The sequence below is a fragment of the Pseudonaja textilis genome, chromosome Z (assembly GCF_049901715.1).
Source record: "Pseudonaja textilis isolate UNSWEBS1 chromosome Z, rPseTex1.2, whole genome shotgun sequence".
In the NCBI taxonomy this organism is placed as follows: Eukaryota; Metazoa; Chordata; class Lepidosauria; order Squamata; family Elapidae; genus Pseudonaja; species Pseudonaja textilis.
Genome location: NC_142008.1, coordinates 95547120 through 95563791, shown reverse-complemented (window position 1 = coordinate 95563791; position 16672 = coordinate 95547120). Strand labels below are relative to the sequence as shown.

The following is a 16672-nucleotide window of genomic DNA, read 5'->3' as shown; positions in this document are numbered from 1 at the left end:
ATGTATTATGTGAATTCAAGTCAGTCATAATGTATGACTTCAACCCATCCTGAAGGTTGAAAATGACTTTAAATTTTTAGTGACAGAAAGCTATCATGGGATTTAAGATTCATGGTAAAAAGTTTAAAGTGACTAGGAATATGCTTTGATAGAGCAATGGAGAAGAGTACTAGAATCTCTTTTTGGCAGGAAGAGAACAGGAATAATTTTTAAAAGGTGACTAAGTTCCACATTTGGTTGCACTGGGGTATGTTTCTTTACCCATCAATTTTAGTACTTTGCCTGTGTCTAACACTTCCCTTCTCCTCCGTTGTTGTAATTTTTAATTAAATAAAGAAAAAAGATGTGTATATTTTTGGCAATCAAGTTAATGTAGCTAAGATATATTTTTTCCATGCTGCTTGACTGTTCTTATTGTAATAAATATTAATATCAAAATCAGAAAAAATAATAAACCTATCCTGGGTTTTCTTTTAATTATAAACATAAGTGATGACTGTTGAATGGCCTTTTTTCTTCGATTATGGCAAATTTAGGAAAAAAGACAATTGTATCTGAAACACGAATGCGATTATCTTCTTCCAATTTTCTTTTACGTTATAGCTTGGAGTGAATTTTACTGTAAGTCTTCCCATTACTGTAATTGTTTCCTTAAAATTCTGCATCAATTTTATCATACAATCTTTTACTTGTTCTGTGTATCATTTTAATAGGAATTTATATGTACCTCCTAATAGGCAATCTTCTATATAAACATTTCAAAATCTGTCATTTGTCTTAAAAACCCTTCTTCTTTCCCAAGGTCACTTTTTATTCTTCCAACAATGTATAAGTACATCAACGATAGTAAATTTTGCTCTCTGCCAAATAATTCTTGCTGTATCTAGCTTGTTTCAGAAATGTGAATGCGCCATATCCAGAATTACATTTTATACATAATTATATTTATATCCAGAATAAATTTGAAGGTGAAGCTAGAGGTGAGATTGCTGGGCTTATTACTGTTTATAGCAATATCATTTAGACTTATATACTGCCCCGTAGTGCAGTGCAGCACTCTCTGGGCGGTTTACATTGTCAGCATATTGCCCTCAACAATCTTCATTTTACCGACCTTGGCAGAACAGAAAGCTAAGTCAGCCTCAAGGCCCGTTTTTCCCTTTTTTCTACTTTTTCTATTCTGATAATTAGGTATGACCTAATCTTATATGCATTTCTTGTACATAAACAATATCAGCATTTTTAAAAATGTATTGAAAATCCATTTCCATTTTTATCCTAGATATTTCCCAGTATACTGGGTCCTGATTTAGTCCCAATCATAAGAGGTTTTTGGAATTCCTCCTTCAAACAGAGAGCTCTAATATTAGAAGGCTAGATATATTCTGTACTATACTATTAGAAGGCTTTTCTATATTCTGTACTATAAAGGATTTAAAACTCCAATCCAAAATAAGAGAATGTAGGTAAAAATTCCTTCTGCCATGCTGGTCATTATCAACTCTCAAGTTAAAAAGGTACTGAAATCATTGGTGGTTCCTGGTAACTGCCTGGATTATTCCCTGCAATTTTCTTGGCAACATTTTTAGAAGTGGTTTGCCCTTGCCTTCTTCCTAGAGCCGAAAGTGAGTGGCTTTGTGTTTAAGGTAAGACTAGGTAGAACTCACAGCCTCCCAGTTTCTACCTTGGTGCTGTAAACACCACACCAAAGTGGCCCTCACATTTATTGTTGGTTGGTTGGTTTAAAACATTTCTATAGCTGCCCATCAGAAGCCAAACTTTTGTCAGCACACAACCAAGAATATAATAATATATACACAATAAAAGGAAGAAACAATAAAATAGAAAAACTGGGCATCAAAGTCACTCTTTCCTCATGTGACCCACAGTCTCCTTCCACAGTTAACCTTGCCCTAGGTTAATGTTGGGTGGCTTTGGATCTCAGGGGGAGGGTGTTTCATGAGGCAGAGATTACAATTAAAAGGGAATGCTCCAGGCACCCACAAGTTAGCAATATTTAAGGGAAGGAATCTGGAGTGTATGTGTACAATAGGAGCTCTAATGGGACGGGTAGATATCCTTAAGGAGAGAGGGTCCCACAGATGACTGTTCAAGTCATTTAAATAAATATATTGAGTATATGTTGGCAATGTGTAACTACAATGTGTAACTATCTGCATCCAACCCAACTATGAATGGAAATTTTTTTAAAAAGTTTCTTCCAATGTAAGATGAGTGTAGCAAAACAGTCAGAACCAGTCTATTTATTCATATAAACCATTACTCCAGAATTTCTCAACTTGGCAGCTTAAGATGTGTGGATTTCAACTCCCAGAATTCCACAGCCAACAAGGCTAGCTGGGGAATTCTGGGAATTAAAATCCACATATCTTCAAGCTGCCAAGGTTGAGAAACACTGGACTAATAATGACAAGATAATCATTACTGAAGAAAAAAGGAAGCAAGTACCTAAAGTCTTTGGAAATAGCAACAGACAATCCATTTGGAAGCATCCAAGATGCTCAGTTTTGATACCTGTAGAATAATATCAAAGAAACGTCTCTTTGAAAAAGATACTACAAGTGCTAGCAAATTCGAGCTGCAAAATTCCCAATAGTCATGAGATAGCAGCAAAAAAATGTTTTAAGAGTTTTTGTATCTTTTTGCAGATGTGATAGAATTTCATTTCCTAGAGGGAGTTGCCTCAGGTTCTATTGGCAGCAGAGACTTCAAAGGATGCCATTGTTGTAACATCCCATTTCTCCCCCCTCCCCACAAGAATACTATCCCAATGTACAAGAGCAACTAAAGATCATTTTCTTAATTTCTTTCATCCTAAAATATATACTATACACCCACAAATACAGAATCATATGCGAGTAACTTTGTGATCAGGAAATTCTTGTGATCAGACACATGCTACAGTATTCATACACACCACAGCCATGTGGAATTGTGCCAAGAGGAAAAGGCTCCCACATGGCAATGGGTGTGTTGAACAGGCTAGACCCTCAGATTAGCACGATTTGATTTGGATGGAAGCAGAGAGACTTTACAGATGCTTTACAGATGCAAATTAAGAGAGGAAATATCATTCAGTTATAAAAAAAAAGGTAGGGAATGCAAAACATGGCTTCTACAATTCTTTGCGATCTCTTTACTTGGCAACGGCTATAGAAGCATCTGTATTTCCTTATGGTTAGTGAAGTGATAGGTTGCATCAGTGTCTTCTCAGATTCCCTACTCCTGTTGTATATCTGTATGTACATGTGCATTGGGAAGTACATGTAGTGTAGTTACACATCCGTGTTTTTCACCTTTGGCAATTTTAAGATCTGTGGATTTTGAGTCCTAGAATTCCCCAGCCCAGCATGGCCCAACTCTGGTTGGGGCATCAATAAAGAGTCACTGTCTTTGAGAGTACGCCCTGCAAAAACTCAGAAGTTTTCCCCTAGTGTTCCCAAAGTAAAAACAATCATTATTTCCATCTGTAAAGCAGGTTTGGAATTCTGTTCTCAATTATATTTTGAGCAGAGCCTGAACAAGGAAAGATGGGGATTATATCATAGCTGAGTAAATAATCTTGTTTCTATTTCAACATATTAAAATTTTCTTTTAGTTTTCTGGAAGTGCCAAGCTTTAATCTGAAGTTGAAGAAGAAGAATTCTCTTAGTTTTTCCACCTTCTTTCTACTCTGGTATTGCTTATCTTCCCTCAAAAAACTGCCTTTGACTTTTTTTAAAAAAACTAAATTTTATTTAGATTATGGCATTCTCCTGACCAAAGTTGCTAAAATGCCCATGCCTGGAAGAAGAAAAATATTTAGAGTCACAAAATCCCACAAAACTTTGTGCAACAGGCAATAGGGGATGCATCAGACTAAATCAAATCATGTTGTGCAATTATTCCATGTCTTTGGATCTGGCCTGATTTTTTTAGAGAAAGAAAAAAAAATCCAGAAAAAACATGAAGGTTATAAAGAGGTCAGCTGATAGAACAATAAAGTTATGCTGGATGCAGCCAATAGGAATGAATATACAGTTAATACTCATTCACCAACCACAATTGGGACCAGAAACTTTGTCATTAAGTGAAGGGATCGCGAAGTAAAACTGTGATTGGGCTTATGATCTTACTTCAGCTTTCTTTTCCTTTACAGGCCTTGCAAAGGTCGTAAATGCTAGGAGTAGTCGCCCAATTATTTTTTTCATCACTGTTGTAATAGCGTATGGTCACTGAATGAGGCAGTGACTAAACAAGAACTGCCTGTATATCTCGCAGTCTAAGCCACTTCATATCACTTTTGAGGATGCCAATAAAATAATTATCTACCTCTGGGGTATAACTTACAAAGGAAGTAATTTTTTAAAAAAGTACCTCTTAACTTCCACCTTTCATCAAACAAATTTGACTGCTATCTCTTTGCTTTGGAAACTTCCAATTATAATAGAAATAAATGTATTTATTATTTATTCATTTGGTAAATATTTGGCCATCATCGCATATATGTGACCCTTGACAACAAATAAAGTTGAAAAAGGTCACAACAAAAATAAAAAAAACCATAACAATAAAAAGATGAAAACATTAAAAGCAGAAAACATAAATGTTAGAAATCAAATCCAAAGTGCTGATTTTTTTCTTTTTTTTTGCCAGAGGCTGAAGTCTATGTAACACATCGTGTATTGCCGAACAGGTAGTATTATAAGTTACAAAACTGAGTATCAGAAAAATTCCAAACATTTAGAGAGGGTGACTACATGAGGACAAAATACTCCCCTGGAAAAACACAAACTAATTAGGTTGAAAATGTGGGAATCTTCGCTAAGTTTTGAATTTGAAATTACACCAATATTGAACTTAGATCAATGGGGGGGGGGAGGAATTAAGAAGCTAATGATACTCCATCAAAACCCAGTGTATATGTTCCTTTTTAAACAAATTATTTCTTAAAGAATCTGTGAAGACAGCTAGAATCAGATCAAATGAGGTTCTTTCAAAGTACCCCTCAGAACTTTCTGAGGAGCACAGCTTCTCATTTGCAGGAGCCATGAATAATATTTTCCAAGATCTTACCTATTTTATACTATATACTATAAGTGGAAATAAACCCAAGAGATGCTCGTTTACACCTCGTTTTCACCAGTTCCTCCTCTTTGACATTTTACGTGCATATGTTCTGTTTCTCTCACGTCCTATATACTTGGATATAATGCTTTCAATGAATGGCTCATCAAAAGGGATATCCTAATTTTGCTATCTGTGGGACAGGAGCCATTTAGGAATCCGATGTTAAGGTAGTTGTTAAACAGGCCGTTTATTCTTTACTACTTTATTATTAGTAGGTGATGCGCACAAATATCTATACCCTTTAAAGGCTATTCAATCTAGGGTCATTTTATTCCTAACGGAAATCAAGTCTTGGGTGGCAAAAGAAACAAAAGGCTGCAATCAAGCCTTTTAGCACACGAATGCAACCAAACCGCCCAACTGTAATTATCCACGTTTCCCGGATGTCTCAGATTTCAATTCCTATTACACCACCCCCAGCCGTCGCCAGCTTGCAAAAGCTTTTTCAGCCGCAGCGCCCCCTGGCAACCTTTCTCCACCAATTGTGGGCGGGGCTTGCCATCCCTCACCCACCCACCCCCGCTGCTCCCTGGCGCGCGGATGCGGCGCGCGGCCGCGAAGGTGACCCGGGTGGCGGGCAGAACTTGTTTTGCCAACCATGCCCGGGCTGCAGAAAGCCAGGGGTATCGTGGCTTCACCATTAGCCTCCTTCTGTCGCCTTTTTTTCTCGCAGGTAAGCACAGAAGCTTGGCAAGTTTGCACCTTTTCCACCCTCTCCTTTCCTACACCCCGAATTTCGACGACTTTTCAGTTTGCGTTGCTTTTTTCCATACAGATGCAATTTTTGAACATTTTATTGAGATGTCCGTAGAGAAAGATATATGGTAAGTGAGGCTGCTGCAGGCCTTCATATAGGAAAGGAAAGAGCACCAAATGATGTAGTGGGATTTATTTTTGACTCGTTAACATTTCAAAAATAAATACTACAGGACAGTGTTTACTTAGATATCCCCGGCATGGTATAATATGCTTTTTTTTTTACTCTATCTCCTGTATTCGAGCATGTATTCTGTCTCTCAGGTTCTAAAAGAATAGCTTTTATATAGGTCCAGCCTAACATGACATCCAAACCCTAGCAGTGCACCAGAGAAAACTTTTCCTAGTTTACTGAATAGTTCTTAATGCCATATTCAGATTGGGCAAGTGATGAAATATATTTTACATTGTCTCAGTGCAAACACAACCTCTTATGACGCAAGTATGACAGGTGAGTTTACATAATGTCATGTTGGCCACATTGTGGTTAGGAACAGACGCATACGATGGGGCCAAAGGTTAAAACAAGAAATGATACACCACAAAAAAATAGTTCAAAAAATAAATAAGAGCACAGTTGAATGTGCCTTTCTCATACAGGCCTTTTGAAAAGTGATCCTCACTGGCTTCACTGTGGATATTTCTCACATAAGGTGAAAATTAATAAATAAATTCCTGAAACAAGAGGAGGTAATGATTCCCAGAGGAATAAGTTGTAGTTGTGTAAAAACACTTTTATATAAAAACTCCTGGAGTTTTGGTTCTTATAAAAACACTTTTCCAGGAATTAAAACATGGATCTCTGGTAATTGCTAAACTTGAACTTTGATCAACTCCTGACACCATAAGAAAGCTGGAGGGAGAATGTTGAAAATTAGTTGTACTTTAACAGTACAGGTAGTCCTTGACGTACAACAGCTCATTCAGTGACCATTAAAGTTACAGTGGCACTGAAAAAATGTGACATGATCATTTTTCACACGTATGACCATTGTAGAATCCTCATAGTCTCCTGATTTACATTTGGATTCTTGGCTCACATTTATGATGGTTGCATGTCCTGGGAACATGTGATCCCTTTCTGCGACCTTCTGACAAACAAAGATCAATGGGGAAGCCAGATTCACTTAACAGCCGAGTTACTAACTTAACCACTGCAGTGATTCGCTTAACAAATGTGGCAAGAAAAATTGTAAAATGGGACAGAACTCACTTAACAAATTTTTCACTTAGCAACATTAATTTTGGGCTCCATTGTGATTGTATGTCAAGGACTTACCTGTATCTAGAAGATCATAAATTTTCCATCTCTCCTTAAAGAGAAGTTTATTTTGTTATTATATATGCCTGCAACCACTTCTCAGTCCTAAAGGAAACCAATGCTGATGGTCCTTTGGAAGGACTTATAACAGAACTGAAGCTCAAATACTTTGGTCATCAAATGAGAACTCATTGGAAAAGATTCTGAGGTCGGGAAAGATGAAAGGCAAAAGGAGAAGGGGACAGCAGAAGATGAGATAGTTAGATAGTATCTTCGACACAGTGGTCATGAGTTTGGGCAGAATCAGACAGCGGAGGATAGCGGGGCAGCTAGCGTGGGAGTCGCAAAGAGCCGGACACAACAATTGCACAACAAGCAGCCACTTCGGCCTTTGTGTACAAATCAAGCTGCTTAGCAAGTCAAAATAGGAAATCCTTGGTCCAGATCCCAGGACTTTATGAGATAATTGGATGTAGGAGCTAAGATGCTGGATTAGTCCTCCCTTAGGCATGGAAGTCACCCAAGTGACTTGGGCCGATCATTTTTTCCTCAGCCCGACCCACCCACCACAGTGGCGTTATAGGGAAAACCAGAGGAAATAATGTACACTCCCTTTACTTAACACAAAATAAAGCACTATGTTAATCAGGAATAAAATGATTTGAGGATATCAAATCATTATGTGCCTATAAAAACAAAACTCAAAATATATTCATTAAGGTGGCCTTCGACTTACAACATTCATTAGTGACCATTTGAAATTACAACAGCACTGAAAAAACTTGACTTGTGACCATTTTTCACATGACCCTTGCAGCATCCCCATGGGGGGATCAAAATTCAGACGCTTGGCAACTGGCGTGTATTTATGACAGTTGCAGTGTCCCAGGGTCATGTGACCACTTTTTGTGACCTGACAAAGTCAGCGGGGAAACCAGACTCCAACAACCATGTAGGTAACTTAACAACTGCAGCGATTCACTTAACAACTGGCAAGAAAGGTCATAAAATAGGGCAAAATGCACTTAACTATCTTGCATAGCGAAGGAAATCAATTGTGACAATAAGTTGAGAACTTCCTGTATTTAGTTAGACAAATGCAACAGTCAGATCTTGAATGTACCAGAAGATGACTTTGGAAGTGAACATTTGAAGTAGAAAATGAGTAGCTGAATATATTTGTATCTTGGCTATATTCAATTTGTGCATTTCTTCGTGGTGGAAAGTAGTGAAAGAGTGGGGAGGGAGAAACCACCCTATTTTCAGTTTCATGCCTTGAACTTTTTACCTAATAAAAGGATGGTATTAGTTAATCTGATGTCTTGGGTTTTTTTTTTTTCTCATAAATCCAATGCTTTCTTATTTCCCTGCTTGCAGATAAGAAGCTGTTCAGCTCTTTCAGACTCATCAGTTAAGCCAGTGATTGCAGCCAAGGAACCTTTTCCAGTGGACTTAACAGCAGAGAAACGATACGCTTGGTGTGCTTGTGGACACAGCCAAAAGCAGGTAGCCTTCCAGCATTTCTCACGTTTCTCTTATGTTCATTTTTGTGCAAACATAGACTCCGGTGCCTTAACAAAGCTGGGAAGAGGGTACATCCATATGCTGTGGTGTATTGGCTGAGTTTGAAGAAGCCATTTCTCTTTTTGCTAATGCAAAAAGTTTTGAAACTGTTCAACACATACAAGCTAAAAAAATTGCAACACAAACTTTCCTCTTCAGCCTTAACCAAGTCCCAGTTTCTCAGGCTAGGATGTTTTTGTAATCTGAGCAAAACTGCAACTATAAAATCCACTATAAAATCCATAGACAGACAGCGCTGTCCTTTGTTAGGCTTGTTTACAGTCTTGGTTTTGTGTCTGTCTAACAGCCCTTCTGTGATGGAACCCATAAGAAAAGTGCCCCAGCAATGTCTCCCCTGAGATTCATAGCTGAAGAATCGAAAAAGGCCTGGTTATGTGGGTGTAAATACACCAAGAACCCTCCCTACTGTGATGGTACCCATAAAGAAGATTTTGTGCAAAAGACTGACCTTCATTCTCAGCCACAGGTATAATGGGAGACCGTTTGTGAAAATGTGACAGAACTCATTGGGAAATCAGACCTGGGGCTAATACTTGAAGACCTCCTACTGTGGAAACTTTATTAAAGTGAATGAAGAGCCAGAAGACCCTTGCAAATTTGTATTCATGTTGGCAAAGGTTAGACAAGAACATGAGCATTATATCCTTGCCTTGGTGAATCCGCACAGAGGGTGGGGGCCAGGGAGTATTCTGTTTTTCACTTGCTTTATCCCTACTCCTTTAAAATCAATCCTACTGCAAGTCTTCTAATCTACTTGACAATTTGTTACTAATAAGATAAGTGCTCAAAAATTGATTCCTTAGAACAAATATTTTACTTTGCTACCTAAGGGGCCACAGAGCCACAAGTACTCTCCTCTTTGTAGCCCTCATCTCCCACTGACCATGGCTACTGAAACTGATAGTACTTGCCCAGTGCCACTTTGAGACATAGTTAATATCTGGAATACTAATTAAAAAGCAGGCAAGTCCTATAAACTGAGCAGTAGCTATAGCTGAACCATGTTTTATGGAACATCTGTCCTGAGGTGAGGTAACCTTTATTGCCACTTTTTTCTATGAACACAATGGCACACATAATTGTCAAGTACTATTAAAATGTTGCCCGTGTTATATTAGTAAATATTTACTAACAGGCAGAATAATGGAACTTTTAATGCATATAACTTTGGGTACTTTGTAATAAACAACCCAGTTTTACTTTTGATTTTGACACCTTAATGCAAACATGAACAATTACGTTCCCTCTGAGGAGATACAAATTTCCTTTTTCTCTTTTAATTTTCCTCTCTAGTTCGGCATTTTACCCCGAGCAAAGATTGCTTCATCTTCCAGGATATCACATGCACTGCCTCAGAATAGAAAATTGCCATTTTTGGCGCAAGTTATCGTTTTTCTGCTGTGCTTAAGCAATTACGCCATCCGAGTAGGAGTCAGCTTGGTGGCGTCATCTCTGCTGCAACTAAACTCTAACCTTGTCAGCAATTCCTGTCTTAGGCAATCACTTGCTTCTACCCAGGCGGCTCAGGTATAAAATATTTCAAGAGATCAGAGTTAGACTGCATCACTGTCTATATAACTCCTATATGACTAGCCTAGCCTAATATTTGCAACTTCTCAATTACTTAACAGCCTTGTGCTACATGCTGTTGCTGTTCACAAAAGCCTCTATACTCAGGAGAATTTTGAGTAAAAGAAAGGCTGGCTCACAAGGAACAAGTTTTGATCAACTTGCTCATTCCAGGGTCTTCTTGTGAGCTCTAAAGAAAAATCAATTGCCCACCCCTGTTTTTATTCCATTTTCAATACATTCTAGAGTAGTTTGAATTAATTTGAAAGGAAAGTTGTTCCTTCAAGGAAAGAAACAAAAGATAGATCCCATGCCACCTAGAAGAAGAAACAGGCTTAACAAGAGAAAGGGAGAGTGTAGGAACTTACATCTGAATGCCACTGAAGGGCGGGGGAAAAAGTATTGTGCTTAGCTAGCTGTTTTTCTATATTTCAAGAAATTATTCAGTGAGCTAATAAATATGCCACTTTTTAAAAATCTGAAACCCTTCTGTTTCAAAAATAATTTTAAAATCCATTATAATATTTGTAGCTTTCAGTGATGGTCAGGGTCTCTCCGTTGTAACAAAGAGTCATCCTTACAACATCATAATTAAATATCCAATAATTTATTTTTATTGTAAATAAAATAGCAGAATCGTTTAAATAATGTGCACCTTTGAGAGGTGGAGGGTTTTTTTTGTTTTTTTTTGGCAAGGTAAATAGGCATAAATAAAGTCATGTCAGTGAATTAAAAACACCCAAGAAATGATACAGATGCGGGCAAAAAGAAGAGTTTGGTCTATGAGATCCAAAAAGAAGAGTTTGATCTATGAGATCAGGAAGGTGGACTCCAACGTCAGTATTCCCAAGACCATTATCACGTGCAGTGAATTGCCTGGTGTGGCTGGGCTGCCGTTCGAGTTCTGTACAACTTCTCTGCTCTCTGTTCAAAGGCTGAGGCCATCCTCTTGACTACTTCATTAAAGAAAAGATTAGCCAGTTGTGAATGGAAGCTGGACTTGAATTCAAAGGAGACCTGTGAATGAAATTAAACAAATCAATTTGCGCCTAGACATGTGTATATATAAGCTATCTCATGCTTGACCACCATCTTTGCCTGCTTAAATAAATGCATAATAGTACCAGGACATCAGTACTACAAAACCTTAAGCATGAAAGTAAACTGATCAATCAGTGACAAATTTGCAGTGCTGCAATAATTTAGAGTATACATGAACCTTTGTACTTGTGATAAAACTGGACTTTGCCAACTTGCGCATTCTTGCCCCATATTCTGGTTTTAGAGTCACTCCCCTTTCTCTATCAAGAAAGGCACTTACATAAAATGTGAGTGTGCAAGAATCTAGCCGTCCTGTATTTCCTGGCTTAAATTGCCAAAGTGTCTCCAGATGCCGAAATAACCGCCCATTTTTACTCACAGCCTGAAAGATAGACAAATCAGCAAAATTAATGCCTGCTTGTTTAAACTCATTTAAACGGGGTGGGGGGAGAGGACACAGCTTGCACTTGGCAATCCTTTTGCTGGAACTTTATGGATTAATCTGGTAGTCATTGAACTCAGATTGGCAGAATGTGGCCATTAAAGCTAGCATCCAAGAAACTATTTTTTTCATTATATTCATTCATAGTGACAAAAGAGAATTTGCTTTAGAAATTATTTAAAGCAACAGATATTAAGGAACATTCTCACAGGTGCATTTATTTAATGAACCAAAAGAACATAAATATCCTGAATTGTTTTCCTGCTTCCGGCAGCTCTCTTGACTCTAAAATTCCAAAGGAAGATTTAAATAAGAAATGCCCCTAATGTGGAATAGCATAAAAGATTCCTGTACTGTAGAAACTTGGAGAATTTTCTCTTCCTGTTAAAAAAGTCAGAAAAAAACTCCACCAGGCACACATGATGCCAAGAGTAACAAAAACTTATCCTGCAAAATGTGTGTGTCTGTGTGTGTTTGTATAGATGGATGGATGGTAGATAGGGAGCGGGGGGACTGGAATCACTTGAGAACTTAATATTCTTGGATGCCGGCGTAACAGAAACTTTTCGTGCAAATATATATATATATATATATTGCACTAAACAAAATAGCAGAACTTTTGAATACATGTGGTACAGTGACTTAATAGAATTTCTCATGTACATTTTTTTTACATTTTTATTTAATAGATTTATATGGCTTCTCATCTTGTAAACAACTCTAGATAGCAAACAATATTTTAAAAAAACTACAGACCAAGCAGTAGGAGAAGCAAGAAGGAACAGCCAGTGGCAGCTGAGGAAACTAGTAACCAACCCGTCTGGCTTTAACTGATCAATTAATACCCATAGCCATGACCTAAAGGCATTCCGAAAAGCCCACAGAATGGGGTATAACCTAATGCCAGGTGACAGAATTTCTAGATTAGGGATCAGTATTAGTGTATCACCTTTAGGGGAAAAACAACACTGGAATTTGTGTTTTCAGATAAAGGATTTGGATAACAAATATGAATGAATATGGAGGCTAGCATTTTCTAACAATACTTTCCATACACATAAGACTATGGCCTACAGCATCAGTATATCCTGAAGGCAGCAGGTTGTGGTCAGCTATAGCAAATCTTCAAATGGGAAAATATTAAAAACCTCATTATCAATGTGTTAAAAAAAGGGAACCCAACTTTGGTTTTGATGACTTAGCTGAAGTTTGTCACATAAACTATTGCAACACCAGTGTTCTTTTTGAAAGGGCAATGACATAATACAGTTTTTCCCAGAGTGCTGTTGTTTTGGTGTTAAGAGAACAGTACCCAGGAAAGGGGAAATGAGTAATAGGCAGCAGCTAGTAGTTCAAACCAGATTCAAGTTGGGTTAACCGATATTACCACTGGGGGCCAATCAGGGGAGTGGTCATAAAAGTTGACAGCCACAAAATTGAAACACAACTAATTGATCCACAAAATGGCTGACCACATTTCAATCTGATAAGACGTTCTGAATCCAAATAAGTGTGTTAGTTTTTGGTTCAAAGTGTCATTACAGCCCAGAAAATTGAGTTATCTGAATGAATCATGGATAAATAATTTGGAGGTTAGAACATCTTGTGAATGCAGCTGGTTTCTTGGAAAAGAAGCCATTCAATTTGTAACTAGAACTTTAAACCATCTGAATATCATGCATTACCCGGATCTGGCAGTGAGGCACTGAGGAGATCTCCGAGACATAGCGCTCAACCACAGGAGGAAATCCCACTTCCAGCTCAGCCTGGGAGACTTCTTTGTGATGGGAAATTATGCGGGAGCAGTTACACCAGGGAACAAAGAGCTGGTAGCTGCCAACATCGGCTACAATGTCATACATCTGGTCAACAGAGTACCTGCATGAGAAAAAGTAATGGGGATGGTGAGCAAAAACCAGCAATCGGCATTAAAGATAGGAAAGCCTAAACTCTTGGATCAAGTGAAATTACCCTCCAAACATTTATTAGCGTTGCTCAGTTTAAGCCATGGGTAAATGTGAAGCCTATATCTGAAGTATTATCCAGTTTTGATCATTGCTTGTCAAACAGGTATGAAAAGATCAAAAGAGCTTCTGTGAAAACAAGCATTTCAAGTTAAAAATTCCTTTTATTTGGCGGGGGAAAATAAACTGATGAAAATAAGATGCTTTCCCCCCAAATTTTAGGCAATCCACCACATCTTGGACAATCTCAGGATGTGAGAAATATGCATATAGGCCACACCTGCTTAGTTACGAAAATCCAGCCATTAGGTCTTTGGTCTGATCTTTATATTTTTTTAATATATGCCAAGTAATCAATAAAAAGATGCATCTGAAGATATGGAACTGTGGATATATCTGGAATGATCTAAATATATGATTACATATTACCAAATGTTTCAAAGTAGAGCCAAATCTTGAACTACTCACATGGAAAAGCAATTAGGAAATACTGCTACCAGACAACTGGATATTTCATTATTTTCACAATATTTCATTAGACGAGACCTCAATACCTCTGTTCTACCAAGTGAGACTTCAACCAGAAACTGGCATACTATCATGGTTAGAACTGAGCTACTCACGGAAGTTGACGGATTTCAGTGTATTCCATACGCTTGGCACCAAGTAGAGGAGCGGCAAGGTTGAGGAAGGGCCGGACCTGCTTTCTCATAATTGATCTGGAGTCCAGGAAAGAGCAGGACTTCATTATTAGAGGACCAAGGAACCTGCTAGAGCTTAAACATCTCCAATGAAGCGTAGTAGGGCTTATCCTGTAAAAAAGAGAAAAGGAGACATCAAAGATGGCAAAGTTGAGAACAGGGAATGATGAGCTTCCCTTTAGACTAACGATAGTTGGCAGACGATCCTCAATCTTCTCTAAGTCTTAAGATCATAAGATTCCAGAATTCCCAAATGATGACACCAACTAATAACTACTAGCCAATCTTAACTAATTCCAGGGAAGTGGAAAGAAAGGAAAATGAAGTGGAAAGAGAAGGATAGAATCTAGGAGGAAAATCTTGGAAGAAAGCATGAAAACCCACTCCAATAACACTGCTAGGAAAATTATATGGACATACTTGTATTGCTTAGTTGTCAAACTTTACTGTATCTCTTTTTTTAATTTGAAACACATTTAAAGGGCATTGGTAATACTTCTCTGAATAACTGGAGAATCCAGGAAAGCAGGATGGTCAATTTTGACCCTTTTGATGCATTCTTTTTTTCCATTTCCAATAGTATATTTATATATTTAAGAGCTGTTTAGAATATTTGGTTTTATTTTGCATTCACCCTATACTTGTTTTCATTTCTTTTAAGGTTTTATTTTTATTCTGCTATAAGTAGAATTAGCTTTGTTATAGGAATTACTCAGAGATTTAATTGTTAGGCAGTACATAAATAAAGTTAAGGTTGCAATTTTATCCAGAATCAGTAAATTAATTCCTACTGAACTTAGTGCAGCTTAATTCAGAGTAGACTTTCTACTGAGGCATATATGATCATTTCACTGTGAAGAATGAGGGGTTCAAAATGCCTATTTTTATTGAGTTACATCAATTCCAAGTATTAAATATATTTTATTATTATTAAATCATATTAAATAATTTAACAAACCAGCTATTAAACCCATTATACTGAATGAATTATTCTACTGATTATCATACTAAGCAAACCACAGAAGTTAATTAAGTTAAACTCACAATGCCCTAATTCATTTACACTATTGGAAATAAGTGTGTTCAAAAATCACTTTTAATGTGATTTAGTTTTAAGTAGACATGCTAGTATGAATATTTATTGAAGTGATACCTAAGAATCTTTTACATGTTACTCTGCAGAAATAAGACCACGAGATTTGATGGCATAATTCCCAGATGCTCTTCTTTCAATTGCTTTAAATTATGTATTAAACATAGTTAGCAAACTATGGCAGTAGTTTGCGGTGGCCGTCAGAAAAAAATATGATTAATGATTTAGCAAGTTTTAATGCTTGCTTTAATTTAAAAAAAGAGTTGCAGCTTTCATATAAACACGCTCTGCCTAGATGAATCACTTTTCAGTGGCATTCCCACAACCTGCCAACAAAAGAGCCCCGAGCTAGCCCAGTTTAACATATCATGCGAAACCATCCCATCAGCCTCCGGCCTTCTTGCTCCTGGCAACCGATTTAACCCACTGGTGGGGACCAGATTCAGTCTGGGGAGAAACGAAACCGGAGCAAGAGAAGGAAAGACAGGGGCTCCCGGTTATCCGAACCCAACTAACCCCCAGCCATTATTTCCTCTGGCAGTCGGTCTTACCGTGCACCCCGTGGAAAGCGCGGGCGTAAGCCGCTCCCGAAAAGACCCCGAAAGGCATCCAAACTCTTACTGAGGTGCCTGGTTCCAGCCATCTCTCAAATGTGCCGTCCGAGCGTCAGAGATTACGAATGAACCGGCGAAAAGACCAGACATCCGCCCCCACGGCCGCCTCCGCTCCTCCTCTTCACACCCTTCCAGGTTACGCCCAAAGCGGCCAGACTGGCGCGTTTTTTTTTTAAAGAGATTAAACTCCATTATTCTTTACAAAGATAGCCCAACCCACCACCACCACCATTTCGGAATTTAAAATACTTTTTAACATCCAAGGGTGAGCTAGGATCATATAACTGCTCTGATGAAATCTGATTGGCAGTGTGTGGCCAAGGGTAGCTTTGGTGGTTAAGGTTCGTTTTCCGAGCTTGTGAGTTGGTTTCCGAAAGTTTCGTTACCAGGCTAAGTAACATCTTCAGTGGAGTTTAGGGAAGTTTCCCCCTAAAACGAACCTTCACCCTCATCCTACACTCGAGCTACAGAGTATGCAATATATGCAGTGCACAGTATTCGTTTGAGCGTTCTAACC

General features: G+C 38.1%; 2 protein-coding genes across 3 annotated transcripts; one reads left to right on the top strand and one right to left on the bottom strand.

Moving 5' to 3' along the window:
* The first annotated feature begins 5664 nt into the window (after positions 1-5664).
* On the top strand, positions 5665-11349 carry CISD3 (CDGSH iron sulfur domain 3). Of its 2 annotated transcripts, XM_087917684.1 has the most exons (4): positions 5665-5803; positions 5906-5954; positions 8525-8653; positions 9018-11349. In XM_087917684.1, the coding sequence occupies exons 2-4, from the start codon at positions 5952-5954 to the stop codon at positions 9201-9203; spliced, it is 318 nt and encodes a 105-aa protein (XP_087773810.1). In that variant the 5' UTR covers positions 5665-5803; positions 5906-5951; the 3' UTR covers positions 9204-11349. The 2 variants fall into 2 exon arrangements, with proteins under 2 accessions (XP_087773810.1, XP_026566628.1); XM_026710843.2 differs by lacking the exon at positions 5906-5954.
* LOC113442944 (coenzyme Q-binding protein COQ10 homolog B, mitochondrial-like) lies at positions 10892-16237 on the bottom strand. The gene is made up of 5 exons (XM_026710841.2): positions 16093-16237; positions 14371-14559; positions 13469-13661; positions 11622-11723; positions 10892-11317 (listed from the first exon to the last, which is right to left on the bottom strand). The coding sequence occupies exons 1-5, from the start codon at positions 16182-16184 to the stop codon at positions 11159-11161; spliced, it is 735 nt and encodes a 244-aa protein (XP_026566626.1). The 5' UTR covers positions 16185-16237; the 3' UTR covers positions 10892-11158.
* Between the last annotated feature and the right edge of the window lie 435 nt (positions 16238-16672).

What these genes read in the sequence shown, in the direction of transcription:
- CISD3 (XM_026710843.2), top strand. Translation starts at nt 5,729, where the DNA reads ATGCCCGGGCTGCAGAAAGCCAGGGGTATCGTGGCTTCACCATTAGCC. An exon ending in GTCGCCTTTTTTTCTCGCAG is followed by an intron (nt 5,804 to 8,524) that starts GTAAGCACAGAA and finishes CCCTGCTTGCAG; the next exon opens with ATAAGAAGCTGTTCAGCTCT. An exon ending in GTGGACACAGCCAAAAGCAG is followed by an intron (nt 8,654 to 9,017) that starts GTAGCCTTCCAG and finishes TCTGTCTAACAG; the next exon opens with CCCTTCTGTGATGGAACCCA.
- LOC113442944 (XM_026710841.2), bottom strand. Translation starts at nt 16,184, where the DNA reads ATGGCTGGAACCAGGCACCTCAGTAAGAGTTTGGATGCCTTTCGGGGT. An exon ending in CGCTTTCCACGGGGTGCACG is followed by an intron (nt 14,560 to 16,092) that starts GTAAGACCGACT and finishes TCTTTTTTACAG; the next exon opens with GATAAGCCCTACTACGCTTC. An exon ending in CTTGCACACTCACATTTTAT is followed by an intron (nt 11,318 to 11,621) that starts GTAAGTGCCTTT and finishes TTTCATTCACAG; the next exon opens with GTCTCCTTTGAATTCAAGTC.